The sequence below is a fragment of the Trachypithecus francoisi genome, unplaced genomic scaffold (genome assembly GCF_009764315.1).
Source record: "Trachypithecus francoisi isolate TF-2019V2 unplaced genomic scaffold, Tfra_2.0 Lachesis_group0, whole genome shotgun sequence".
Lineage (NCBI taxonomy): Eukaryota > Metazoa > Chordata > Mammalia > Primates > Cercopithecidae > Trachypithecus > Trachypithecus francoisi.
This window is the reverse complement of record NW_022681453.1, coordinates 162,425,530-162,453,278: the sequence shown is the minus strand read 5'-3', so window position 1 is coordinate 162,453,278 and position 27,749 is coordinate 162,425,530. Positions and strand designations below refer to the sequence as shown.

At 38.4% G+C, this 27,749-nt stretch overlaps 1 protein-coding gene across 1 annotated transcript in view; it reads right to left on the bottom strand.

The window, feature by feature from the left end:
- Positions 1–27,749, bottom strand: part of CPNE4 (copine 4) — a 526,733-nt gene that overhangs the window by 151,015 nt on the left and 347,969 nt on the right. The window contains exons 4-7 of the mRNA XM_033212672.1: positions 23,011–23,082; positions 19,946–20,020; positions 9,284–9,367; positions 1,588–1,677 (exon numbers count right to left, since the gene is read on the bottom strand). Coding sequence (XP_033068563.1) covers positions 1,588–1,677; positions 9,284–9,367; positions 19,946–20,020; positions 23,011–23,082 — 321 coding nt within the window. The remainder of the gene's footprint in view (positions 1–1,587; positions 1,678–9,283; positions 9,368–19,945; positions 20,021–23,010; positions 23,083–27,749) is intronic.

Here is a 27,749-nt window from a genome sequence, read left to right as displayed (position 1 = left end):
ATACAGAATGGATTTAAGCAAAGAATATAAAGCCACCTTAAAGAACTTGGAATTAACCAATCAGATGGGATTCTAACCTGACTGAGCACATCGATGAATCAAAAAATTGTATCTGTCAGAAGGTTTGTAGGGCAAAAGTAATGAGGAAAATGTAAAGCTACTAAGGCAAACATCCTCAGTGCCCAGCTAACACTTTCCAGGGGATTAGTTCCCCTGAAAAGTCAACATGAATGTTTACTCTGCCTGATGGACAGTGGAGGTAGGCACTCCTGGTTTTCAGCAAATGAAGCCATTAACTGTCTCAGTTACCCAGTTCTGATTTCAGGCAATCACAGCAACATTCTGATGATTGTCTTCTCCATGGTTTGCCCACAAGAAAATGCCCTTGAGAAGCTGATATGACTGCCGGGTCTGGTTGATGGTTGTGTTTTTCACTGAACATTAATCAATTGGCCTTTTAGTTTATAGGCACAAGTCTCCAGTAAATTTGCTTAGTTATCCTTAATTGGTTGAATCAACTCTGGGCCATTGACAACAAGGAACTTCTAGACTTTCACAGTAGAAGAAAGGCCAGAGCATGGACTATAAAAAACATCTCCTGAAATCTGCTTCTGACATTCAGCCTAGGGTCTTCCTTTGGTGATTCTGAATGCATATTTTCTTCCAACTTTTACATTCCCAAGGTGCTCAGAAAGCCTTTGTGATAGATTGAAAAAGTGGCCACAATACTTTGGAGCTTCTCCCACCAAGAGATGTAGTCTATCTCCTCACCCTTTAAGTCTGTATTGACCAGGTGACTTGCTTTGACCTAGACTGTGCAGAAAGTGACCTGTGTGAGTTCTGAGCCTAGGCCCTAAAGAGGTCTTATGGGGTTCTGTTCTTGCATTCTTAGAACCCTAAGTTCACTGTGTGTGTTAGTCCAAGCTGGCCTGGGGATGATGAGGCCCTAAAGAGGTCTTATAGGGTTCTGTTCTTGCATTCTTAGAACCCTAAGTTCACTGTGTGTGTTAGTCCAAGCTGGCCTGGGGATGATGAGAGCCATATGGCCCCACTCCTCCTCTCATTCCAGACGACAGCCAGCCAACCCCCAGAAGCAGAACCACCCTCCTCTTGGGTAGCTGATCACAAATGCCTGAGAAAGTCCAGGCAAGACCAACAGAAGAGCCACCTAGATTAGTTCAGCCCAACTTGCCAGTACCCAGAATCGTAAGCTAAATAAATGCTTCTTGTTCTAAGCTACTAAATTTTGCATTATTCTGTTATGTAACAGTAGATAATTGATATGACACCATTTTCATTTTAATAACTCTCATTTATACCCTGAATTTATTGTCATGGTTTTGTCTTTCAGAAGACGTGGGTTTTGCCTCTTGATATAACACAATTGGAATTTATTTTGGGCTTTCACATGAGCTTCAATGGCCCTTGCAGAAGAAATAGCCCTTGTTTCTTCCATTAAGATGCTAAAAGATGAGAGGGTTGGGTACATTGTAAAGAAAATTTGGGGTTTGCCAATACTATTTTGAAAAGAGAAGGATTAAATACATTTTTTTAACAAATCACATTTCTTGGACACAGATTTCTGACCTTCAGCCGGCGGTCTGGGTCTCCGCTGCATAGAGAATTTACGGATACTTTGAATGATTTCCAGGCTGGGCTTAAGTTATTCATCACAACCTGGGAAAAGAAAGAGAGGAGTGGTGAGTGGGGGAGAAATGCTTGACATTTTTGCATTTCCACATTAAAACTACTTGAGAAACCATTGTGATGCATATGAAAAGAGCAATAGCCTGGAAGAGGTGCCTTAATAAAAACTTGATGTAGTAAATCTTTTAAGGGTACCCACTAAGTAGGTCATTATGAGCAGACCTCCTGTGGTCACCGTCCTGGCTGTTGTTTCATGAATAATGCCAATAATATTTCCCAGCATGTGGATGCTGAGAATGATCCCTTCTATATCAAAAGGGGTTGAAATTAAGGATAGGGCTGTCTCTGCCCATTGATAAAGAATTCTCAGTTCTGTAGGACTGTCAGTCTTGTGGTATAAATTCTCTTCTCTTAGGGTCAGCAAAGGTAAAGACTTTTAGCGGGGTGAAGGATATAGCAAGACAATTCTGCTGCTAAATAATTGGATGGTCTGGTAATCTGTGACCTTGAGTGACATCAGATTGCAAGTCAGAAGAGAAGTTTCTAGAAGAAAAATCCCAGGACCATACTTAAACTAGCTTATCACCAACTCAATTAGAATATCCTGGAAAGGCACGACAAGGCAGATCTTAAGATTATAAACTATGTCTATAACATAGGAAAACCCTTTTTTATTTATTATTATTATACTTTAAGTTCTAGGGTACATGTGCATAACGTGCAGGTTTGTTACATATGTATACTTATGCCATGTTGGTGTGCTGCACCCATCAACTCGTCAGCACCCATCAATTCATCATTTATATCATGTATAACTCCCCAATGCCACTTTACTAATCACAAACTTGGCTAATCCTGGCCTAAGAATCTATATGAGTCAAATCATATCTTGCCATCACTATGGTTCTGATAATTCAATTTGGTTCAGAATGTACGAGTAGCTGCTCTGTGCCTAGCATTGTACTGTGTACTCGAGGGCAGGGGTTCCCAAAGTGTGGTTCCTGCATCATCTGGAAACTTCTTAAAAACAGAAATTTCTAGTCCTCACCCAGAACTACTGACAGACACTCTAGAGGTGGGTCTTCTAGGTGATTCTGAGGTATAAAGTTTCAGAACCACTGCTCTAGGTGATATACAAATAAAGTTAAATGGAATTCTGTCATATTGATTTTTCTACCTAGGAAGTCTTTAGTTAGTGGAAGTCTTAGTTTTTTTTTTTTTTTTTTTTTTTTTGAGATGGAGTTTTGCTCTTATTGCCCAGGCTGTAGTGCAATGGTACTATCTCGGCTCACTGCAACCTCTGCCTCCTGGGTTCAAGTGATTTTCCTGCCTCAGCCTCCCAAGTAGCTGGGATTACAGGCATGCCCCACCACACCCAGCTAATTTTGTATTTTAGTAGAGAAGGGGTTTCTCCATGTTGGTCAGGCTGGTCTTGAACTCCCGACCTCAGATGATCCGCCCACGTCGGCCTCCCAAAGTGCTGGGATTACAGGCGTGAGCCACAGCACCTGGCCTAGAATTTTTTTTTAAATTAATTATCTATCCAAATAACATAATTATTTTATACATGATTCCCTCTTCTACCAGATTCCTTAATATAACTATAGACTCATTGTTAAATTTCTTCTAATGCATTGAAGTGGAGAAATAATGCTTCTGTGTGACTTTGTCATGTGTCCTAGTACCCTTAAGATGATTAAAGCGATAGCAAGAAGAAGAATTAGGTAAAAAATTATTTGGGTTAATATAAATTTCCCAACTTTATATGGATTTATAATTTATTAATATTGTCTGTGAGGTGTTAAAGTCTCCCACTATTATTGTGTGGGGGCCTAAGTCTCTTTGAAGGTCTGTAAAAACTTGCTATATTAATCTAGGTGCATACATATTTAGAACAGTTAGCTCTTCTTGCTGAATTACACTTTTTACCATTATGTAATGGCTTCCTTTGCCTTTTTTGATCTTTGTTGGTTTAAAGTCTGTTTTGTTGGAAACTAGGATTGCAACCCCTGCTTTTTTTGTTTTGTTTTGTTTTCCATTTGCTTGGTAAATTTTCCTCCATCCCTTTATTTTGAGCCTATATGTGTCAGGAGACCTTGGGTGTGAGATATCTGGATCTCTTGAAGATTGCATACCAAAACCCATTAATTTAAACTGACAACAACTCAACACTGATTGCATAAAGAAACAGACAAACTAACAAACAAAGAAAAAATTAATAAAAACTCTATCCTTTAACTTTGTCCCCCAGCTTTTTAACTTTTTGTTGTTTATATATTATTTTAATGACTATGTCTTGAAAAGTTGTTGTAGTTAATTTTTTAAAATTTTCTTTCATAGAAAGAAAATAAATAGAAAAATAAAAGTATTTCATTATACTTTCTTTCTAAGGGATTGTTATATCTTCTTTTCCCCACAGAAATGCATTTTATTTTTTAATTTTTTTATTTCTATAGGTTTTTGAGGGTAGGTGCTATTTGGTTACATGAGTAAGTCCTTCAGTGGTGATTTGTGAGATTTTGGTGCACTCATCAACTGAGCAGTATACGCTGCACTCAGTTTGCAGTCTTTTCTCACTCAACCCCCTCCCATCCTTTTCCCTGGGTCCGCAAAGTCCATGGATCATTCTTATTCCTTTGTATCTTAGCTTAGCTACCACTTATAAGAAGTGAGAACATAAAATGTTTGGTTTTCCATTCCTGAGTTACTTTGCTTAGAATAATAATCTCCAATTCCATCCAGGTTGCTATGAATGCCATTATTTCATTCCTTTTTATGGCTAAGTAGTATTCCATGGTATACAAATACCACAATTTCTTTATCCACTCATTGATTGATAGACATTTGGGCTGGTTCCATATTTTTGCAATTGCAAATTGTGCTGCTATAAACATGTGACCAGTTTATCTTTCACCCTATCTACTCAAAATGTTGGTAGTTTACACACCACAATTACAGCATTATAATATTCTGTGTTTTTCTGTGTATTTGCTATTACCAGTGAGTTGATGATTTCTTATTGCTCATTAATGTAGTGTTGTTTCAGATTGAAGAACTCCCTTTACAGTTCTGGTGTTAATGAAATCCCTCAGATTTTGTTTTTCTAGGGAAGTCTTTATTTCTTCTTCATAACTGAAGAATATTTTTGCTGAATATGCTATTCTAGGATACAAGTTTTTTCCTTCAGCACTTTAAATATGTTACACCACTCTCCCCTGGTCTTTAAGGTTTCTACTGAGAATTCTGCTGTCAGATGTATTACAGCTGTATTGTACGTAATTTGTTTTTCTTTTCTCATATTCCTTTTAGGATATTTTCTTTAGAGCTTTGGGGGTTTGATTATTAACTATCTTGAAGTCATCTTATTTTGGTTATATCTATTTGGTGTTCTATAACCTTGTGCTTGAATGTTGATATCTTTCTCTAAGTTTGGTAAGTTCTCTCTTATCCCTTTGAATAAACTTTCTACCCTTATCTCTTTTTCTCCTTATTCTTTATGGCCAAGAACTCTTAGATTTTCCCTTTTGAGGCTATTTTCTTGATCGTGTAGGCATGCTTCATTTTAAAAAATTCTTTTTTCTCTTATCTCTTCTGATTGTGTATTTTCAAATAGCCTCTCTTCAAGCTCACCAATTCTTTCTTCTGCTTGATCAATTCTGCTGTTAAGAGACTCTGATGCCTTATATAGTATGTCACTTGCATTTTTCAACTCCAGAATTTCTGCTTGATTTCTTACAATTATTTCAATGTCTTCGTTAAATTTATTGGATAGGCTTCTGAATTCCTTCTCTGTGTTATCTTAAATTTCATCAAGTTTCCTCAAAATAGCTATTTTGAATTCTCTATCTGAAAGGTCATATAACTCTTTTGTTTCAGGATTGGTCTCTGGTGCCTTATTTAGTTTGTTTCTTGAGGGCATGTTTTTGTGGATGATCTTGATGCTTGTAGATGTTCACTAGTATATCTGGATATTGAAGATTTATATATTTATTGTAGTCTTTGCAGTCTGGGCTTGTTCGTACTCATCCTTCTTGGGAAGGCTTTTCAGGTATTCAAAGGGATTTGGGTGTCATGGTCTCTTTTTGTCACTGTGACTGTATCTGCATTAGGGGATCCCAGCATCCCAAGCTCAGTGATGCTGGGCTTTTTCAGACTTGTAGAGGTACAGTGGTGGTCTTGGATAAGATCTGGAAGAATTCCCTGGATTGCCAGGTGGAAACCCTTCTCCTCTTCCTTTACTTTCTCCCAAACAAATGGAGTCTCTCTGTAATGAGCTGCCTGGAGTTGAAGGTGAGGTGACACGAGCACCCCTGTGGCTGCCACCACTGGACTGCACTGGGTCAGATGTGAAGCCAGCATAGTACTGACTCTCACCCAAGGCCTGGGGTCACCACTGCTGGGCTACCACCTATGTTCACACCAGGCTCTAGTACTCTACAATCAGATGGCAAAGTCAGCCAGGCTGTGTCCTTTCCCTCAGGACAGTGAGTTGCTCCCAGTCCCAGGCAAGTCCAGAAATGTCATATGGGAGCCAGGGCTTGGAGTTGGAAACCTTAGGACTCCACCACGTGCTCTATTCTACTGTGTTTGAGCTAATACCCAAGCCATAAGACAAAATTTTTCCCACTCTTCCCTCCCCTTTCCACAAGCAGAGGAGCCTCTCCTTGGCCACCACCAAGCTAGGACCACAGCAAGTACTGCCTGCCTACCACCAACATTCACTCAAGGCCCAAGTATTCATTAGTCAGCTTGTGGTGAATGCTGCCAGTCCTAGGACTCTCTCTTCAGGGAAGTGGACTGTCTTACCCAAAGCAGGTCCAGAAATGCTATCCAAGAGCCAAAGCCTTTCATCGGGGACCCCCAAGAGCCCAATTGCTGCTCTACCTCACTGTGGCTGAGCCGGTACCTAAGTTGCAAAACGAAGTCCCCTTTCCTTGTCACTTCCTCTGCTCAAGCAGAAAGAATCTCCCCCAATAGCCACCATAGCTGGGAATGCACTGCATCACATCTAAAGCCACCATGTCTCTGTGTTTCATCCAAGGCCCCATGGCGAGTACAGCCCGGCTACAAGTGCTGATTATTCGGGACCCAAGAGATTTTTAGTCAGAAGGTAATGAATCCTGCTTCCCTTCAAGGCAGTAAGCTTCCTTCTGGCCTGGGGTTTGTCTAGAAATGTCAGCTGGGAGCTAGGGCCTGGAATGGGGACCTCAGGACTCTGCCTGGTGCCCTATTCTATTGTGGCTGAGGTGGTATCCAAGTTGCGAGACAAAGTTCTATTTACACTTTCCTCTCCTCTCCTCGAGTGGGAGGAAGGAATGTCTCCTGGAGCTGTGTGCTGCACTGCCTAGGGTGTGGGGCACACATTCCTTGGTGATGCATGCACCTGAGGGGTGGTGCAGGTATTCCCTTGGTGACTTTGGCTGGTGTCTCACTAGGTTGCATGCCCCCTAAGCCCACTGGCTATGAGTCCAGCAGAGCACCAGTACTTGCCCAGAAATTGCAGTATTTGTGGCTTAGACTCCCTTTCAAGTTTATTTAGGACCCCAGAGCCCTTCAGCCTGCAGTGGCAAGGCTTGCCAAAACTCAGGTTTCCACTCCTGGGATGAGTGATTCCCTCTGGCTAGGACTGGTTTAAATTCTTCTTCCATGGGCACAGGATGAGTTATGCCCAGTATTGCTTTCTGCTGTGACGGAGCAGCTCTAAGTTCCAGTGCAAGCTCCCATAATCACTGCACTCTCTTCCCCAAGCACACAGTTGCTCTATCTGCACCACGCAGCCACTGCCAAGGGGATGAGGGAGGAGTGGTATCAGCAATTCAAGACTGTCTTTCCTACCCTCTTCAGTGTCTCTTTCAATGATATGATGTTAAAACCAAGTACTGTGGTCATTCACCTGATGTTTGGTTCTTATGAAGGTGCTTTGTGTGTATGTGTGGAGAGTTGTTTAATTTGGTCTTCCTGTGGGAAGGATGATTAGAGGATGATTAGTGGAGGCTTCTATTTGGCCATCTTGCTCCACTTCCCTCAAAAGAAGTTTGTTTCACCTAAGGAAACTTAATGGGTGAAAGACCTCTTTTGGTGGTGGTGATGAGATGCCACTCAGGGCAACTGTGCTAGCTGTACCTCAATTTATTCTTCAGGGATTAAGTTCCAAAGAATTACATTGTTCTATAGCATTCAATAGACATACTATTTATATTTAACAGCATTTATATGTTTATTCTTTTATTAAACACATTTTATTAGATATCAACTTTGTATCAGATGATATCCACAACTAGCCCATCCAAGACTATTTAATTTTTGTCTGCCATAGCAATGTCATGAAACATTCTCCTAACAACACCTGCAACTCTGTCTCTTCAGGAAACTGGATTTCCAAAGTGATGTTGTGGGGACATAGCAACCACACCATCACCTTATGAAAGTCATGGAGGTTTCTTCTTTTTTTTACCCTGCAACTGCTATGCAAGCATAAGTGGGTCTTCTCTCAGCTCCAAGTCATTCAGCATAAGTATATCACTCCCTTCTTATCAATGTACTTCACTCCTACAAAATCCCTCTTGAACTGGCTTACAAGTAAAATAAAATGAAAAATGGAGATCGTGGTTAGTTGTTGAATGTGTATGTGGTAGTGGGTAGTAGGGGGTAGGGCAATAAGAGATAAAGTTGGGGTCACTTGGAGAAAGAAGAGGAAGAGTGAGAAGGAGATACAGCTAGACTAAGTGACTGCTAGGAAAGGTCAGGTGTTCATGTGGTAGGACTGATATCTGTCCAATGTATGTACTTTCCCTGGAGAGGAAGATTGACTTCCCAAATTACCATGAAGCTCAGAGTCAACCTCAATTGAAACCTCAGGTGCTAGGTGTTAGATCTAGGTAAGTGACTTAACCTTCTTAAAGTTCAGTTTCTTCAACTGTAAAATGGGGGTCATCATCATCATCATCATCATCTGTAAGGAATTTTTATGAGAAATAAAATTATGCATGTAAATAACAGTCTAATTCTTGGCACCTAGACATCCAAACAACCTCATTAAATGTTAGCTAGTATTTATACTTTTATTATGAATAAGTTGCTAATTGTCTGTTTTGAAAGTTAACAATAGAAATTGGGGTTAGAGAGGTTCTTTTGACAACTAAATTAAGGATTAAAAGTGAAAAAAGAAGCTGAAAATGGCAGAATCTTCTTGAGGACATTGAAGATTTCAGGTCTGAGTGTATATCTACAGACATTAAGAAATAAAAGGAGGCCAGGTGCGGTGGCTCACGCCTGTAATCCCAGCACTTTGGGAGGCTGAGGAGGGTGGATCACGAGGTCAGGAGTTCAAGACCAGCCTGGCCAAGATGCTGAAACCTTGTCTCTACTAAAAATACAAAAATTAGCTGGGCATGGTGGCAGGTACCTGTAATCCCAGCTACTCAGGAGGCTGAGGCGGAGAACTGTTTGAAGCCGGGAGGCGGAGGTTGCAGTGAGCTGAGATTGCGCCACTGCACTCCAGCCTGGGTGACACAGTGAGACTCCATCTCAAAAAAAAAAAAAAAAAAAAAAAAAAAAAAGAAAAGGAATTTCTCAAAACAGGTCAATTTATCATCTTAAGAGATAAGATAGTGTAGCTGAAGATGACTCTTCTTACCTCAGTTCGGTGCACCAGCTGCTGAGTTGCATCATCATTCATACGAAAAATTTCCAGAAATGGGTCAGATTTACTGAAGAAATCCTAAAATAGATAAACATCAATGAGTTGTTGTTTTTCCTCCTGCATTTGATCTAGTCCTGATCAATCAGGAATATTTAATCAATATTAATAGGAAAACCCTCTTGATTTTCTATTGTTTATATATGGAAGGGAGGCCATGCTTGTCCTCTCTTCCTGCTCAATTCTACCCAAACTCTCTTCTCTTTACCTGTGATGATGTGCCTCACCCTTTCTTCCTTTGTTCCTCATCCCCGTGATCCACCCTTGGCTAGAATGAATTGCATCCAAAAACTAAGTTCTTTGTAAAGTCAGTACTTGGTTAGTTGAAATTCAAGGTATTCTTCAAACATCAATTCAAATTCCAGTTCTTTGAAAATCACTGTATCTGTTGTCTTAAACAGGTTCATTATAGTTATTTTAATGCCTATGTAATGACTACGTCTGGATCACCTATAGGTCTGTTTTTATTGTCTCTTTCTTGGTTCCACCTCTTGGTATGCTTGTTAAGTTTTTATTAAATAGTAGACAATGTGTAATGAAGATTATGAAGGTTTTTACATGAGTCTTTAGCTTCTAGCAAGTGATTATAATGGGAGAACTCTCCTGAATCCAATTAGGATTAAGCTATTTAGAGGCTGAGTTTCTTCAAATGTCTTTAAGGCCCCAATCTATTTCTGATTCCCTTTACTCCTTCAGTATAGTCCTCAAAAGACTCTAACTGAAAATCTGTGTTCACAAGGGGTGTTCTTCCTTGACAAGCCTTCAATGCCAATTTTTATCTGTGAGAGCCTCAAATGCTGTTTATTTTCATAATTTCTTAGCTCTAGGTTTTTGTTCAGTTTCTCTCTATGCTGCTTCTGCTATTTAGTGAATGCCTTGAGATGATAAGCCACTCAGACTGTTGGACTACTTCTCTTCTCTGATGCATCTATGAGTCTTTATCCCTTGCTCTCTCAATAGCCCTGAACTTCAGTTTTTCTCCCCAGTCCCATGAGACCACCAAAAGCTCTGCTCAGTTTCTGTTTCTTAGTAGCTATTTTTTTAAAACTAGGCTTCCCAGCCTTTCTATCCACACTATTTTAGGAATCAGCCTTGAGGAATTCCCTTGAGTGGAAAATCTGCACAGAATGTCTTAAGCACCTCCCTGGGTTTCTCTTCTGTCCAGTTTCTTGGCCCCTCAAATCTACACGGCCTCAGGACTCTCAAATACATGTCTCTTGTGTCTTTTCTAGTGTTTATATTTGTTTTTAGTGAGAGAATGATGTAAAATAAATAAATGCTTCATTGTTGGAAATGGAACCTATCTCTATCTCTTTCAAAAACTTGATTTTTACCCCCAGTAGATTATAAATTCTCAAAGAGGAGAAGCTTTATTTTCCTTCACATTTCTACTATTTCCTCAGCATTTTCCATAGTGTCTAGATTTTAGTAGTACATATTGTTTATTGAATGAATGAATACATATATAAATAAGTGAATGGATACCTGGTATAGAATAGGAGGCTGTCTGAGCAAAAACCTTATTCATCACCATCACACTTTTACTATGAATTTCACCAGGTAATTTTTTTCCAGAAATCTAGACTTTAGCAAAGTAGAATTAAGTCCATATTTGCCTTAAAAGTCATTTATTATTCCTAAAAGTTGAGCAAGTCAGAGTCAAACACATTATTTTCCTTCATTTGGTCTCTACTTCTAAATTTTTCCTTATTATCAGTGTCTTTACCAGTCATCCTAGTCTTCAGCTCAGCAAAACATTTGTAGGACATATACTGATCACGGAGCTTTTGTGCTTGATGTTGAGATATAAAGACAGATAGAATCTGATCTCCGTCTTCCAAAGTACCATCTAGATTGCTGGTAAGAAAAGTATATAAATAAATATAACCCAGGGCTAGGTATAAATGAGTAAATGAGCGAATGAATTAATGAATGAAGGTACAAGGAGTATTGAGGGAAGAGAGGGAAGTTGATGAATTTTTAACAGACATAGAGGAGGATACCCCAAGTAATTTAATGAGACGATAGCCTAAGAAAGCATAGGGGAGGAATTGGAGACAATGCTGGCAAAGTTGGCCCCATGAAGTGAAGGGCTTTAAATGCTCATGTGAAGTCTTTGCACTGGCCTGGAGAGGCAGCAGGAATTATTGAAGGATTTTGAGTGGAAAAGTAATATAGTTGGCTCTGCAGTGAAGAACGTCAGTCTAGAAACTTTGTAGGATATCTTAGAAAGAGGAGATGAGAAGTGCAAATAACTATCTTCCCCTATGTTTTCCTTCCCATGCAGCCAGGAACCAAACACCATGCTCCACAACACCCAGAGTCTGGAACATCCCCTACTACTCTATTTCTGAAGGTATCAGATTACCACAGCCTTCATCTTGTCAAAATGGTGGTTTTTGTCATAATCTTGCCCTTCAAACATTGCCTCTCCCCCAAAATGGCCCATTTCTCTCTCAGACGCACTTCTAGCTGATTCCCACCTCTATGCATTTACTCAAGACATTTGCCCCTTAGGCTGGTTTCTGTTTCTACATGCATCTTAAAAAATCAAAACCTCCCTCCCTTCTCCCTCTCCCTATGGATGTGGGCTACAGTAGCTTGTTCCTATGTGCCCTTGGGCTCCTCTTGTAACTTCATGCTTTGCCTCTTTAAATAGATCGTTGGTCCCTCGGGGGAAGTTTTTATGATTCATACTTAAAAACTGCTAACCACAATGTAAGAACTTTCTTATTTTTCCCTCTTTATTGTTAATTTAAAACTTTTGTTACCATCATTTTTATTTAAAAATGAAAAATATAGAAAACAGATGACAAAAATAAAAAGAAGGAAGAAAGAACCCATAATTGAATCCATAATTCCATAACCATCAATAGAATTTTGGTAAATCTGTTTCTAGACTCTTCATAGACTTTTCTTTCTTTTAAAAAAATTTGTAAGCATGATCTATATACAACTTAGTACCCTATTTATTTTGCTTGTTGTATGTTTATTTTACATGTTATATATTACAATGCTTTTTCTATTGTATTTCACATTCTTTTTAAATACCATGAATGATTAAGGCATGAAGTTATTGTCAGGAGGGCATACTAAAAAGTCAATGAAAGAAGGTCAGGTATGGCCTCTGTCTTCAGGTAGCTGAAAATCTATATGCAGCATACTGGCTTTAGCACTGCTTTCAAATCTCAACTCTACCACATATAATCTGAATAACTGTGGACAAAATATTTAATTTCTCCAAGGCTTAGTTTGCCATTCATAATGGAAGGAGTATCACCCTTTGTCTGATAGTGACATAGGAGAATTAGAGGAGCTGGTGCATGGGAAGTGTTGAGTCCAGTGCCTGTTACATGGTGAGGACTGAAAAAATGTTAGCTGCAAAAATTCCCAACAAAATAGTAGCAACCCAAATCCGGTGGCACAACAAAATTTAAGCCATTACAATCAAGTATGCCTTATTCCTGGGAAGCAAACAACATACACATATCAAAAACCACATGATCATCTCAATAGATGTAGAAAAAAGGTTTTGAGAAAATCCAAATCCCTTCAGGATAAAAACCCTCAACAAACTAGGCAGTGAAGGAACATACCTGAAAATAATAAGAGCCATCTATGACAAACCCACAGCCAACATCATACTGAATGGGCAAAAGCTGGAAGCATTCTGCTTAAGAGCAGAAACAAGACAAGCATGTCGACTCCCCCCATTCCTGTTCAATATAGTACTAAAAGTCCTCACCAGAGCACTCAGGCATGAGAAAGAAGTAAAAGATATCCAAATAGGAAAAGAAGTCAAACTGTCTCTCTTTGTTGATGATATAATTCTATATCTAGAAACCCATAAAGAGTATGGCGAAAGACTCCTAGAACTGATATTCAGCAAAGTTTCAGAATACAAAGTAAATGTGCAAAAATCAGTAGCATTTCTATGCAAGGGGAGAGCTCCATCAAGAACACAATCCCATTTATAATAGCTAGAAAAAAATGAAATGCCTAGGAATACATCTAACCAAAGAGGTAAAAGATCTCTACAAGGAGAACTACAAAACACTGGTGAAAGAAATCATAGATGACACAAACAAATGGAAAAACATTCCATGCTTATGAATCGGAAGAATCAATATTGTTAAAATGGCCATACTGCCAAAAGCAATCTACAGATTCAATGCTACTTTTATCAAACTATAAACATAGTTTTTCACAGAATTAGAAAAAGCTATTGTAAAATTCATATAGAACAAGAAAGAGCCTGAATCATCAAAGTATTCCTAAGCAAAAAGAACAGCCAGAGGCATCACATTACCCAACTTCAAACTATACTATAAGGCTACAATAACCAAAGAAGCATGGTTCTGGGACAAAAGCAGACACATAAGACCAGTGGAACAGGATAGAGAATCCAGAAATAAAGCCACATACCTACAGCCATCTCTTCTTTGACAAAGTTGACAAAAATAAGAAATGAAGAAAGGACTCCCTATTCAATAAATAATGCTGGGATAACTGGCTAGCAATATGCAGAAGAATGAAACTGGACCCTTACATTTCACCATATACAAAAATTAATTCAAGATTGAATAAAGCTTTAAATGTAAGACCTCAAATTATAGAAATCCTAGAAGACAACATATGAAATATCATTCTGGATGTTGGCCTTGGCAAAGAATTTATGTAAGTCCTCAAAAGCAACAACAACAACAAAAATTGCAACAAAAAATATTGACAAGTGGGACCTAATTAAACTAAAGAGCTTCTGCACAGTTAGAAAAAAAACTATTAACAGAGTAACAATTGGTAGATAGAGTGGGAGAAAATATTATCAAACTATTTCTCTGGCAAAGATCTAATATTCAGAATCTATAAGGAATTTATACAATTCAATAAGCAAAAATAAACAAATAAAGAACCCTGTTAAAAACTGGGCAAAGGACATGAGCAGACACTTCTCAAAAGACAACCTGCAAGTGGTCAACATACATATGAAAAAATGCCCAATGTCACTGATTGTGAGAGAAATGCCAATCAAAACCACAATGAGATACTATCTCACACCAGTCAGAATACCTATTACTAAAACGTTAAAAAATAACAGATGTTGGTGAGGCTATGGGGAAAAGGAAACACTTATATACTGTTTGTGGGAATGTAAATTAGTTCAGCCACTGTGGAAAGCAGTTTGGAGATTTCTTAAAGAACTTAAAACAGAACTACCATTCAACCCAGCCATCCTATTACTGGTATATACTCAAAGGAAAAGAAATCATTTTGCCAAAAAGACACATGCACTCGTATGTTCATCAAAGCACTATTCATAATAGCAAAGGCATATAATCAATCTAGGTGCCAATCAACAGTGAATTGAATAAAGAAAATTTGGCACTTATATACCATAGAATACTACACAGCCAAAAAAAAATAATAATAATAATGTTTTCTGTAACACACTGGATGCAGCTGAAGGCCATTATCCTAAGGGAATTAGCACAGCAACAGAAAATCAAATACCACATGTTCTCACTTCTGAGAGCTAAACATTGGGTACACATGGACATAAAGATGGGAACAGTGGACAACGGTGACTACTGGAGCAGTGAGAGAGGGAGGAGAGCAAGGGCTGAAAAACTACCTATTGGGTCCTATGCTTACTACCTGGGTAATGAGATCAATTGTACACCAAACCACAGTGTCATGCAATATACTCATGTAACAAACCTGCACCTGTAACCCCTGAATCTGAAATGAAAGTTGAAATATTTAAAAAAAGTTGGCTGCTATGATGATTATCAATAGAAGAAAAAAATTCATGAAGGCATTTTGTAAAAAACTATACAAATATCAGAGATGATTACTATTAAGAAGGCATCTGATTCATGGAAATGAAATAATTCACACGCTCCTCAAAATCTCAAGTGTACATTCAGAAATTCACAGCTTCAAAACAACAACTCTGGGTCTAATTGTGTGGTCACTTTAATTTGGAATTTTCAGCTTTTTAAACTTGATTATTAGCACTAAGATGGCCACTGGGACAGTTCAGTTCAATAAAGATGAATGCATTGACTGTTTTACTGACGTTGTGCTGTGGTAAAATTCTTTAATAACACAGAGACCATATTATTCTGCTTTTTTAGTTCAATATAAAAGAAATTTAGCTAAGTGAGAGGGTGATAGGCAATTAGGAAGCAGTGCATATCCATGACAGTGATCTTGAAAATGAAATACTGGACCTAGAATAAATTATCTGAAAGATGCAGGCATATCCAGGCTGTATAGCTTACTAATTTTGTGACTCTGGGAAATGTCTGATCTGAGTATGCTTTATCTGTAAAATGGAAATAAATATACTAACTTTTGGGAATACGCTTATGAGTTTTGGGGATAATGTAAGTTAGACATCTGATACTTGGTGCATAATAGATGCTCAATAATTATAATTTTCTATCATTAATGTAGACCAGATTACAGTTTCAAGCAGGCATACTTAAACATAGTAAAATCACATCACAGCAGGTAGAGATTTTACATTGTTTTAGAGTAGGGGTCAGCAAACTATGGCACATGAGCCAAATCTGGCTGTTTGTTTTTGTGAATAAAGTTTTATTGGAACACTGCCACACTCATTCATTTTTGTATTGTCGATGGTTGTTTTCATGCTTCAAAGGCAGAGCTGAGTAGTGGGGACAGAGATCATGCATCCTGCGAAACCTAAAATATTTATCATCTAGTCCTTTATTAAAAAGTCTGCCAACCTCTACTTTAGAGACAGATTTGTTTACTTATATTGCACTCCATCAAACTAGCATCATGGGAACACTGAAAATGCAGTCTATAATGATTACTACCACATATGTGGAGACCACCAGTGTGGGAATTAGTTCCAATGCACCAATGTGAGTACTTTCTCGAGAACGGGAAGAGAACGAATCCTTTGTCAGCTGGAATGTTCTAAAGTGATTATTACATTTCTGCCTCTACTTACTTGTTAGATTAGGAATGTTCTAAAGTGATTATTACATTTCTGCCTCTACTTACTTGTTAGATTAATTGCCAACTAGTTGCTAATGTAACAAATGTGCTTTACGAGTAAGAAAGTCCCTTTCTCTACTAAGTGAATTGCATTAACATTAGATAAATAAGTTATTTATCACAAACCTAAGCTATTTTATGTACTCACTCTCATTGAAGAGTGGGGAGGTGATTGCTAGTCTGCTGAAAGACAAATTAAAAATGGCTATTTCTGTCAAAAAGAATGGTGCATTTCTCTGTCACTGTGGTTTGCAAAAGTACTTAGTGCTTTTCCATATACCCTATAACAGGGGTTCTCAAACTTCTGGTCTTAAGACCCCTTTACATTCTTAAAGATTATTGGGGATCCCAAAGAGCTTTTGTTTTGTTGTATGTATTAATATTTGCCATATTATAAAGCTGTTAAATTGTTAAAATATTTGTTACATTGTTTAAAAAATAAGAAAATAAACCTACTACATCATAACAAAAACAGTATTTTAATGGAAATAATTATTATAATTATGTTTTCCAAACTTAAAAAATAGTGAGAATGGTATTAGTTTACATTTTTGCAAACCAATTTAATGATTAGCTTAATAGAATGCAGCAGAATCCTCATATTTATGCTGTATTCAATCTGTTGTGATATTAGGCATCATGTAGCCTCTGGAAAACTCCACTTTACATGTGTGAGAGAATGAGAGTGAATAAATAAAATTATGTCTTAGCATTATTATGAAAATGGCATTGACTTCATGGGTTCCCCTGCAAAGGTATTGGGACCATGCATCTCACTTGGAGGACTGCTGCCTGACCTTCCCTCTTACCTCCCCTCTTCCTGGCTTCCTACTTCCCTGAAACATACGAAAACATTTCCAAGTCTTCCATATTCTGAGACCAATCACCTATTATTCATTAACTCTCTGCTCCAAAAAACTTAGATTTTGTTGGGCAATCTGATTGAGTCCCTCTCTTGCACTGATTTTTGTGTGTATGTGCCTATGTGGCTTTCAGTAAGTCATATCACATCTCTGAACCTCAAACTTTTCACCTATAAAATAAGGCAGTTGGATTAGACAGTGGCTTTCTACCTAAAGTATATAGACTCCTAGGGGCTACCAGAGTTACGGCCAAGAGACTGGAGATCCAGGCATCCTACAACCACTGTCTGAATTGGATATAGCATATTTTTCATATATATTCATACTTCAATTTTTTAAATGTATGTAAAACTAGTTACTTTCATGATATTCATTAACACAATAAAAAATTAGGGGCATTATTTATTTTATAGTGACTTTTAGTCATACAATAAGTTTAACTAGATAACAGTAAGTTTTAACTGCTAACATGTAGGTAGTTATAAAATTGTTTAATGCTAAAAGCTAGTAAAGGATCCTCCTTGAGAGCATCTGGGAACTATTTTTCCAGCTGTGACATGAAATAATTGTATTATTTTATTCTATTTCTATCATAAAAATTTTGTGACAGATTGCATTTTATAAACATGACCACTGCAAGTTCATAGTCCACATACTTTTTCTACAGTATGATTTTGCCACTGCCCTAACACGATGTGGAATCCTAGAATCTGGATTGGCCTCATGACTCACTTGCAACCAAAAGAATGCAGCAGAAGTGAATGACGCATGACTTCCAAGGTCAGGAAGGGGTAAGAAAAGGCTATGGAGTGTCTCCCTTATTCTCTTGAGATGCTCTTTCTGGGAGAAGCCAGATACTCTAAAAGAAGTGTGACTACTCCAGGACCACCGTGTGGGCACTCTGGTAGACTGTTCCAGCTAAGCCCAGCCATTCAGCCATCTCATGTGCCAGGCACATGAGTAAAGCTAGTGTAGACCCTCCAGACAAGCTCATCCACCAGCTGAGTACCACTGAGTGGCTTGCATCAACATCACAGACAGCAGAACTGCTCAAAATTGAATCCTGATTGAATTTCTGACCCTCAAAATCATTAGCTATAGTGGAATAGTTCTTCATTTAGGTTGTTAGATTTGAGGTGGTTTACCATGCAGCAGTAGAAAACCAGAGCAGTAGTATTGTGTCTTTGGATAAATCATCATACCTTGCTGAGCCCTCATTTCCTGAAGAGGTTGTGTGAAATGATCTTTGTGGTATCATCTTACTCCTCCATTTTACAACTTTGCCTTCTTTCCATCTGAGACGACCATTTACCTTGAGTCCAAACTGGAGCAAAGGCCTCTGATTTGTTCTCTGAATTACTAAGGATCTGGACAAGATACAGCCACATTATGAAGGAACTGGGGTCTCCAGCACCGGGGCAATGAGGCTCAGCAATGACCAGGGCCCTATCAGTACGGCCAATGGTGGGAATAGCCATTTAGAACCATTTTAAGTGCTGCGGGTGGCTCTTTCAGTTCTATGAGCAAGTGTTCATTTGACTAAAGGGAAACTGCTCAAACACTTCAAACCCAACTGGTCCAACAAACCTCCAAACCCCCTTTTACTGTAACATAAATCAGACGACAAATTAGAGGTACTCAAGAGCCTACTAAATGTAGAGAAACCATTATGAGCCATTAAGCAAGTAACTTAAAACTGCTATACACTGACCCAGTGGCTTATAATGGCACCAGGGAAGATACTACAAAGTTTTGTGAGTTCTTCTGAAATCTGGGGAGATGATGAAGGAGAAGGAGCATAACAGTTGTGAAAAGGTGAAGTTAAAAGCTTGCTCCCAACTGACATCAATGCACACTGCAGTTCCCAGCACCTAGTTCACGCTAATGTTAAAAATGTAGCAGTCTGTGATGGTTTCACATAATCTACTCAAGATACTTTTAAAATCCAAATATAATTAGTTTATAAGGATAAAGTATTTCCTGATGTCCCCAGGTAGAATAAGTTGGCCTTACCAGGACACACTATTACATATCACTTATCACATTCTATTATGGATATAGTATTACTATACCATTTGTTTTTTAGATGTATGTTTTACTTCAGTGATGAATTCCAGGTTGCAGATGTGAGAGTGGAATGCCTATTTTTGATATATCTTTTTTTTCCACCACCTCATGCATAACAAGCACGCAACAAAGGTTAGAAAAATGAATGATGAATGAGTGAACAAATTAACAAATAAAAGAGTGAACAAGTGAATGCATAAATGGGCTGAGTATTAATACCCAATAAATAGGAATTATACTAATGAATAAATGTGATATCACATGAAAAGCTCTTAAACCTGTACTTGGCAAACATAGGTGCTTAATAAATGTCATTTTTCTTCCCTTTTGCATCTTCTCCTCTCCCTTAGAATGTCCCTGGAAATGGGGTTAAATCATATTTACCTGTGTACATCTCACCTGTGGCATTTGGAAAGTCTTAGTGTCATAGAATTGTCCTGTTTTAATTATAGTCCCTTCCCCTTCTCATAAATCGCTTCTTAATGTGAGGGAAACCTTACTTTGTAGACCTCTCTGAATTTTTGGATCTGTTTAATAATGTGGGTGGAAAGGGAAAAATAGCTGCAGGGAGAAATCTGATTAAACTGTGTGCTAGCTTTATTACTTCCTTCAATAAGGTTAATGCCAAACACTTTACCTTGTCATCCAATTTCCGTGCATTGAATGCAAGCTCAACGTAGTCGTCATTGCCAGATAATTCTTCAGCAATCACCTAAAGGAAAAAAGCACACATCAGCTGCAGTCGAGGGTGAACTCCTTAGCTCCAGAACCCATGAGCAAATTTAGTTCCTGTTTGGTTCAACACTCAACAAAGACAAATGTTGGGCAAGGAGTTTTTCCACAACCCTAGTGACTATAGCACAGCAATTCTAGGCATTCAAGGGAACTCCCTCGAATAGACAATGGTGAATAACTAGACATCATTTATGCTAAGCATGAGAATGTAAGAGGTGGGACCCAAGCTGGAGGAAGAAATAGAAGAGCAGTTTGGAAGAGCTTCTTTCTTTGAAGCTCACATGGTATTGGATAGTATTTCTATAACTAACTACAATGTATCCTTTTGGTAAATTATAGAGAAGGATAAACAGCAATATTTCTTTACTGTTTTGAGTGAGACCAACAAGAAATGGTAGAATAAACTAGTTTCCATGTCAACTTTTTCTAATTCCTATTTTTCAGAAGACCGTCCCTGGGTTTTCTGAGATGAAGATGTGTGTATATGTAAGGATCTAAGCCCTAACACCCAAGTACAGACCATTCCTGACAAAGATTTTTGCATAGGTGAAGAAATTATTGTCCAAAAGGCTTTCTCACACAGGTCATTTTCCAATACTTAATAGTTAGTGACTCTCAACAAAGCCTTGGAGCAGAAATCGGTGGAGTAAGTCAGGAGAAAAATAATGACAACAAAAGCAACAAAAATCTAGAAGCCAGTCAAGTTGCAGATAAGTTAAAACCTTTATAAATAATGCTAGGATTTACCATGTATTCTGTGGCCACAGCACATGGATACACTTATCAAATTGCTTATGTCAAGATACTGTTACTTCAATTTTACCTCTTTTCTATCTGGGCTCAACAATTCCATTATGAGTTGGGTCCATATGCTCTCAATAGGCACTGGTAGTATTCCAAATATTTTGGAAAATTTAAGTTATTTACACTTAATCTTAAAGCTAAGATGGCTGTCTTAAGACAGATAGACCCAAAAATGTATGAACAACTGAGAGTAGAGAACGTGAGTCCAGGTATATAGAAAAAATTCCAGAACTGGTTGATAACCCAAGAACTATCATATTTGTATTTTTCATTTGGTCCTCTTTTGTCCCTTACCACCTTAATGCCTCTTATACTTCATTTGATTACTGACCCTTAAGTATTTTGTGGTCACAGACACCTTTGGAGATGTGAGGAAAGTTGTGATTTTCCCCAACCGCATAGACCTAGAAAATTTAATGTACCTTTTCAAGTGTTTTCTAGAAGCTACTAAAGCCAATGTTTTGATCTAAAGACCCAAAGTTGAGGAGTATTTAAATACTTAAAATTAAGAAAAAGATCAAACTTTTCTGGGATGTGTGGGGAAAGAAAATCTCAGGATATCTCAGAGAAAATATGGCAAGATGAGATTTTGTTCTTTTGAGAAAGAACCATAGCAAATTCATACCTGGATCTACTGGGTTTGTGGGCTTTGGGAGTGAACCTGTGGGTCCACAGCTTTTCAGAGCACCATCAGTGTCTTCAAAGAACACTTTGAATCATGATTGAAGATGGCAGTCAAGAAAAAGCTTTAACATGACAGTGTCATTTAAAATATTCAAGCAATAAACTCAGGTAAGTTCTTGTGAGAATGGCCATGACTTTCACTGATAGCTCTTTTGAACTTTTTCTTGTGCTTAAAAAAAAAAAAAAAAAATCAGGGCTGGGTGTGGTGGCTCATACCTGTAATCCCAGCACTTTGGGAAGCCAAGGCAGGTGGATCACAAAGTCAGGAGCTGGAGATCAGCCTGGCCAACATAGTGAAACCCCATGTCTACTAAAACTACAAAACTTAGCTGGGTGTGGTGGCAGGTGCCTGTAATCCCAGCTATTCGGGAGGCTGAGGCAGGAGAATCATTTGAACCTGGGAGGTGGAGGTTGTAGTGAGCCAAGATTGTGCCATTGCACTCCAGCCTGGGTGACAGGGAGAGACACCATCTCAAAAAAAATAAAAATAAATAAATAAATAAATAAATCAGTTTCTCTCTAGTTAAAAAGGAATATTCAAAAGAACTCAAGAGGTTTGCTTCCTGGCCATTTGCCTCTCTAGCAATTCAGAATTTCCTTGTAATTTTTTCTACCTTGTTTCTTTTGCTTGTCTTTTTTTGTTTGTTTGTTTGCTTGTGTTTTGCTCCATACATCCAAATGGTTGGACCACATTCGCTACCTTTTTCAAGGTCTCTAACAGACGATGTCAAAGTTTCCAATACCAGGCATTCCATTTGAAAATGTAAGTTCTTATTTAGAAATACTTCTCGCATTACCCAATAGAACATTCTGCAATTATAGAAATGTTTTATAATCTACACTGTCCCATGTGGTAGCTGCTAACCACTTGTAACTATTGAGTACTAGATATGTGGCCAGTGTGAGTAAGGAACTGAATATTTACTTTAATTTTAAATAGTTTTATTAAAATTTAAATAACCACATGTGGCTAGTGGCTACTGAATCACACAGTAAACCTCCAAACTATTATATCAAAGAGGAGTGTTAAATGCTGAGCTCTTTGTTTCTTAGGCAACAAACCACACCTTAAAGAAAATGTTATCGAAGCAAAATTTGAATTCTCAAAAGAAATGAGAGACAAGGACAGCTTCGACAGCGTGAAAATGCTAAACAATTCCATAATCTCACTCTGCTCAACAACTACATCTTTCTCCTCCACTAAAATCTATCTTGCAAATGCAGAAGTGCTTACTAGAATTAAATAACCTTACTTTCAAATGCCTTTCCTTATTTATTTTTCCTAGAGTTAGAAGGATCAAAATTGTATTGTCAGAAAACAGAAAGAAAGAAAAATAAGGGAGTGATTTCAATAGTTCAGTAGTTGTGGCACCAACTCCCAATGTCAGAAAGTCTGCTTCCCAAGTGTCCGGTTTTGGCTGGCCAGTCCGCCCAGGCTCTCCACTCGGGCAGACAGCTGCTTAGGGAGGGCTTGCTTACCGTGATGGACGATTTCCCTGCTGTGTTCCCATGCTTCAGCAAGGATTTGGATAGCTTTCTCTGGGAAACAATCTGCACAAACGGAAACAAAAGGTAGAGATACTAGTCATTTAACTGCAGATCTATTTAAATTTTTTTTTTTTTTTTTTTTTACAAAACTCTACATTCACATTCGTGTCAATTTATATTTCAAGGTTTGTCAGTGAGCCTCTCCTAATATAGGTTATTCCCTTTTCTCTTTCTTCTTATGGTGTGTGATATGAGAGAGTTAGTGAGTGAAGAATAATTACAGATAATGCAGTCAATTGGGAGGTGGCTTAATTGTTGATGAAGGATTTATATTAAAATTAGACAATTTTGAACATGTATGTTGAGACAAAGCAGATGAAGTTTCAAAATGATCTCAAATATATCATTAAGCCTCCGGGCAAAGTGGGAGATGGGGTGCAGGCAGGGAAAGGAACTAAAGGGCTAAGTATAACCTCTAGAGTTCCAGTTTTAATATATTCATTAGGAAGCCATAAAGTAAGTCATCAGAAAACTGATGCTCAGACAAGCCAATAGGAGTAATTGGGGTTCTCTTCATGATTCAAGGCCAATGCACCTGTGCAATGACAACTAAAATCATCGTCATATTGAAAGTTATTCCTAGCAGAACTTGCCCCATTCTGTTTTTCCTCTTTCTTCCTTTTTTGAAAGAGAAGTTTGATAAGGCATGATTAGTTGGCAACCCATGATTCTCAAAGAAGAAAAGGGTTAAAAGAACCAAGTTAAAGCTACACTTATGCTTACAGGGAACAACATCATCTATTGTGGCTGGAAGCTTCTATTTAACATGGTCCACAATGATCCTAGCTTTGTAATATTCATGGTATTGTGTAATATTCTCTCCTCAAGTGTGGGATGGACCCAGTGGACTTGCTTCTAAAATATAGAATAATACAAAAGTGATGGGATATCGCTTCTGAGAAGAGGTTACAAAATGACTGTGACTTCTTATCTCTTATCACTATCTTATATCTTATATGAGATGATATCTTATATCTTACCACTATCTCTCATTCTTTCTCTCTCTCAGAGCCTTACTCTGGAGGAAGCTAGCTGACAGATTGTGAGTAGTCCTATAGGCAGACCCATGTAGCAAGAAACTGAAGTTTCTGGCTAAGAGCCAGGAGCATAAACCTGCAAGAAGATTCTCCTCTAAATTGAGCCTTGAGATAACTGCACCTTGATTGCAGCTTCATGAGAGACCCTTGCATTTGGCACTAGTAGAGACTTGGTGTTTTCATTGCTGTAACACAGAGACAAAAATATATGAAGAGGACCCAGAAAAGCTGTACTCTGATCCCTGACATACAGCAACTGAGATAATAAATGTTTGGTTTTTTAAGCTCTCAAGTTTTGAAGTAATATTTTATTAGCAGAGCAATGATACTGTACATATATTATTCACAGAAAGACAGGAAAGGAGATCACCATGAAAGGCCAGGAGGTAAACTCATTCTTTGAAATCTTCATATATTTTTGTCTCTGTGTTACAGCAATGAAAATACCAAGTCTCTACTAGTGCCAAATGCAAGAAGTCCAGAGAACTTCCCTAGGACAAGCAGATTTAAGGATCTTGATGTTCAGTCTGCTATAATCTCAAGAGAAAATATTTCTGTAAAAATGTCACCTGGTGATGACGATGATCATGATCATGATTGCAATGATGACAATGATAGCAATGTAGCAATGGAAACTCCCACTTATGGAGTACATATTGTGTTGCAGATGCTTTATTCATTCTACAAATATTTATTTGGCCCCCACTGTATGCTAGACTTGGTGGTAGGCACTAAGAATAGAGTGGTAAGTAAAATCGGATGCAATGTCTCACCTCATGGAGTTTAGTTTCTCTGCAGGTTTTTTTCCAGCAAGGGAAGTGGGGAAAACACATGAGTAGATGACAAAACAAGGGTCATCTGTAAGCAGTAGCCAGGTCAACATCTGACTAAAGAAAGGCAACATATCCCATTTCCCAAATAAATCTGGTCTCAGAAATACTAATGTCCACTGTCATTGTGTTTCATCCACATTGGTCACCTACTCCCCTGATGTCAGGAGACCCCAACAACCATCTCGGCACTATAATAGCCCACTCATTGCATTAGCAGGTGTGGGTAGACCATTTTTTACAGGCAGTATCTTACAAGATTCACATTATCTTTATTCAAGGAAGAGTAAAGGAAACTTATCCCAAGAGAACCTGGATGGCCACAGTTCTCTCTCCTCACTCTTAACTTATCTAGAAATACCAATGTTTCCATTTGCAGGGAATGAAGAAAATGCTACTATATGCCAGCTTTTGCCTTTTGCAAATGCTAGGAAGATAAGCAATTTCCCAGGAAATATCCCTTCTTAGGAAATGGGCATTTGGGTATAACAAGTGGTTAACTGAAAAAGAAAAAAAAGAAAAAGAACTTGTTTTACAGCCTCGAGGTTTCTGTCTCAGCTCCAAGGAATGAGTAATAATCAGGGTTTCAAATTTTTCATTGGAATAATGATGGTCAAGCAATGAGTTTCCATTGATGTTACCATTCTCAGGACAGTTGGGCAAAAATAGCAGGGAAGCCCAGCTGCAGCAGTGATCTGTAGAGGAAAGCCTATTTGTTGCAAATCCCACTTTTCATGTATACTTTGTTACAGCTGTAGCAACTGCACCCAGCTCAAAACGCTTTAGGTCTTGACAGAAGATGAGAAAGTCAGAGTCACAAGGACTCTCACCCTGGCTTCAGCTGACATTTGAGGCCAACAAATAGCAAATTGTGCCTGACATCAAGGTTAAAAGGGATGCATCTGTCAAAAGTTCCCTAATTTGATTCTTTACATCCTATGATGGGGTCACAGCTGCAAACCTTGGTATTCAACAAAGGGTGAAGTGTAGAGGGAGGAAATCAAAGTTGAAATACTCCTTTTAGCAAGGTTGGACCAGAGAGACCTTAGTACCATTAGGCTTCTTATCTGCATCCACACACGGATCGGGGAAGAAGTGCTTCTTCTCTAGTAGAGTGGACAGTGGCTTCTAACAGGATGGGTCTTCAATTTTAGAAAAATGCACAGTTTCATTAAGTGAATGGGAACAAAGCGAGGAGAATAAAAAACTGGTCAGTATTTCAACAAGTTTATATTCAGCTGAACTTTATTCCAAAGTCTTTCAAAACAGTCATTTTGGAAACTAGATGGTCATTTTTCATGAGGCTGCTTTTATTGAAAATATTTTCAGAATTATTTTTTGATATTCTTTAAAATAGTTACAATGACAAATATTTATTGAATACTTTCTAGGTAGCAGTTACTGTTCATAGGCTACAATGGTGAATAGAAACAGATTAAAAACATCTTACAATGTAGTGAAATCTCTACTAGTCTTAATTTGATAGCCCCAAAACATGCATTACATAACTTTTATTCCTTAAAAGGTAAATACATATTATATGAAAAAGTGTTTGTGTAAATAAGTTTGGAAATTATAGGATTATACAAAGTTGAACATTTCAACTACAGGACTTCAGCAGAGCTTTAGTTGTGAATCCCATGAAACAAGCATTCTTACACTTGTTTGGCCCTAGAATTCTTTGGTACAGGAGTCTCTCTAGTGTTTTGCAAACTACTAGTACAATTACTAGGACCAATCACTACAGAGAACTAAGGTTTCCTGGTCTCTCACTGTATAGCAGGCAAGGTAAACCTGCCCAGAACTGCCCAGGCCTCCCTCTTGCAGAGCTTGAAGGACTTCCAACAGCCAATTCAGGCATCTCTTTGCCTGAAAGTTTCCTCTGGTATCCATGGCTACCATCCACAAGCACAGCAAGATGGAAGTGGGGAGGTAGGCAACCCTTGGGAGCAGATCTCAACCAGCGACTGATGGTTCATTGGTACATAAATATCTCAGCTCTTTTCCCTCAGTAGTGAGGGCTGACACTGGGTGTTTGTTCAACATGAGTGCCTGACTTGTCCCAGTGAAATGAAGCTCCAGTTTTCCCAGTGGTGATTTGTTAGCTAATGCACCCTTTGTTTTATTGGCTGTTTTCTCTTTGCTATCTCATTTCTCTTTTTCTCTCCTGCCGTTTCCTTCACCTCACAAATAATCTACTTAGCCTCCAATGCTTGACTATGTCTGGAAGAACACAACCAAGACACTTATTCTGTGACAGATGATATGTGGAACACTTAATGCTAATTAGATGAATTCATTTCTTGTCATTTAATGATCAAACTCTTTCTTGTCTCTAAGCAATTGGGATGAAGGAATCAAGTCTTAGAGAAATCAAGGAGTTCATCTAAGGTCAGTTAGTGTTATGGATGAAATTGCGTATCCCATATTGAAGCTGTAACCCCCAGAGTCACTGTATTTGGAGATAAAACCTTTAATGAGATAATTAAGGTCAAATGAGGTCATAAGGATAGGGCCCCAATCTGATAGGACTGGTGTCCTTAGAAGAGACACCGGATCATGTGCATACATGAACTCACACACATTCTCTCCCTCCCTCCCTCCCTCCCCTCCTCCCTTCCCACCCACTTTCCCCTTCTTCCTCCACTCTTCCTCCTCACTTTCTCTTCTCTCCCTTCAATCGAAAATTTTTATTCATTTTTCAAGCTCTACATGAGAAGTTTGGAATCATTGCTGTGGTAGGAGGCAAGCGAAGTCACTTGTGGAACCAAGAAGGACTTTATCCTTGCTACTCACATTGTGT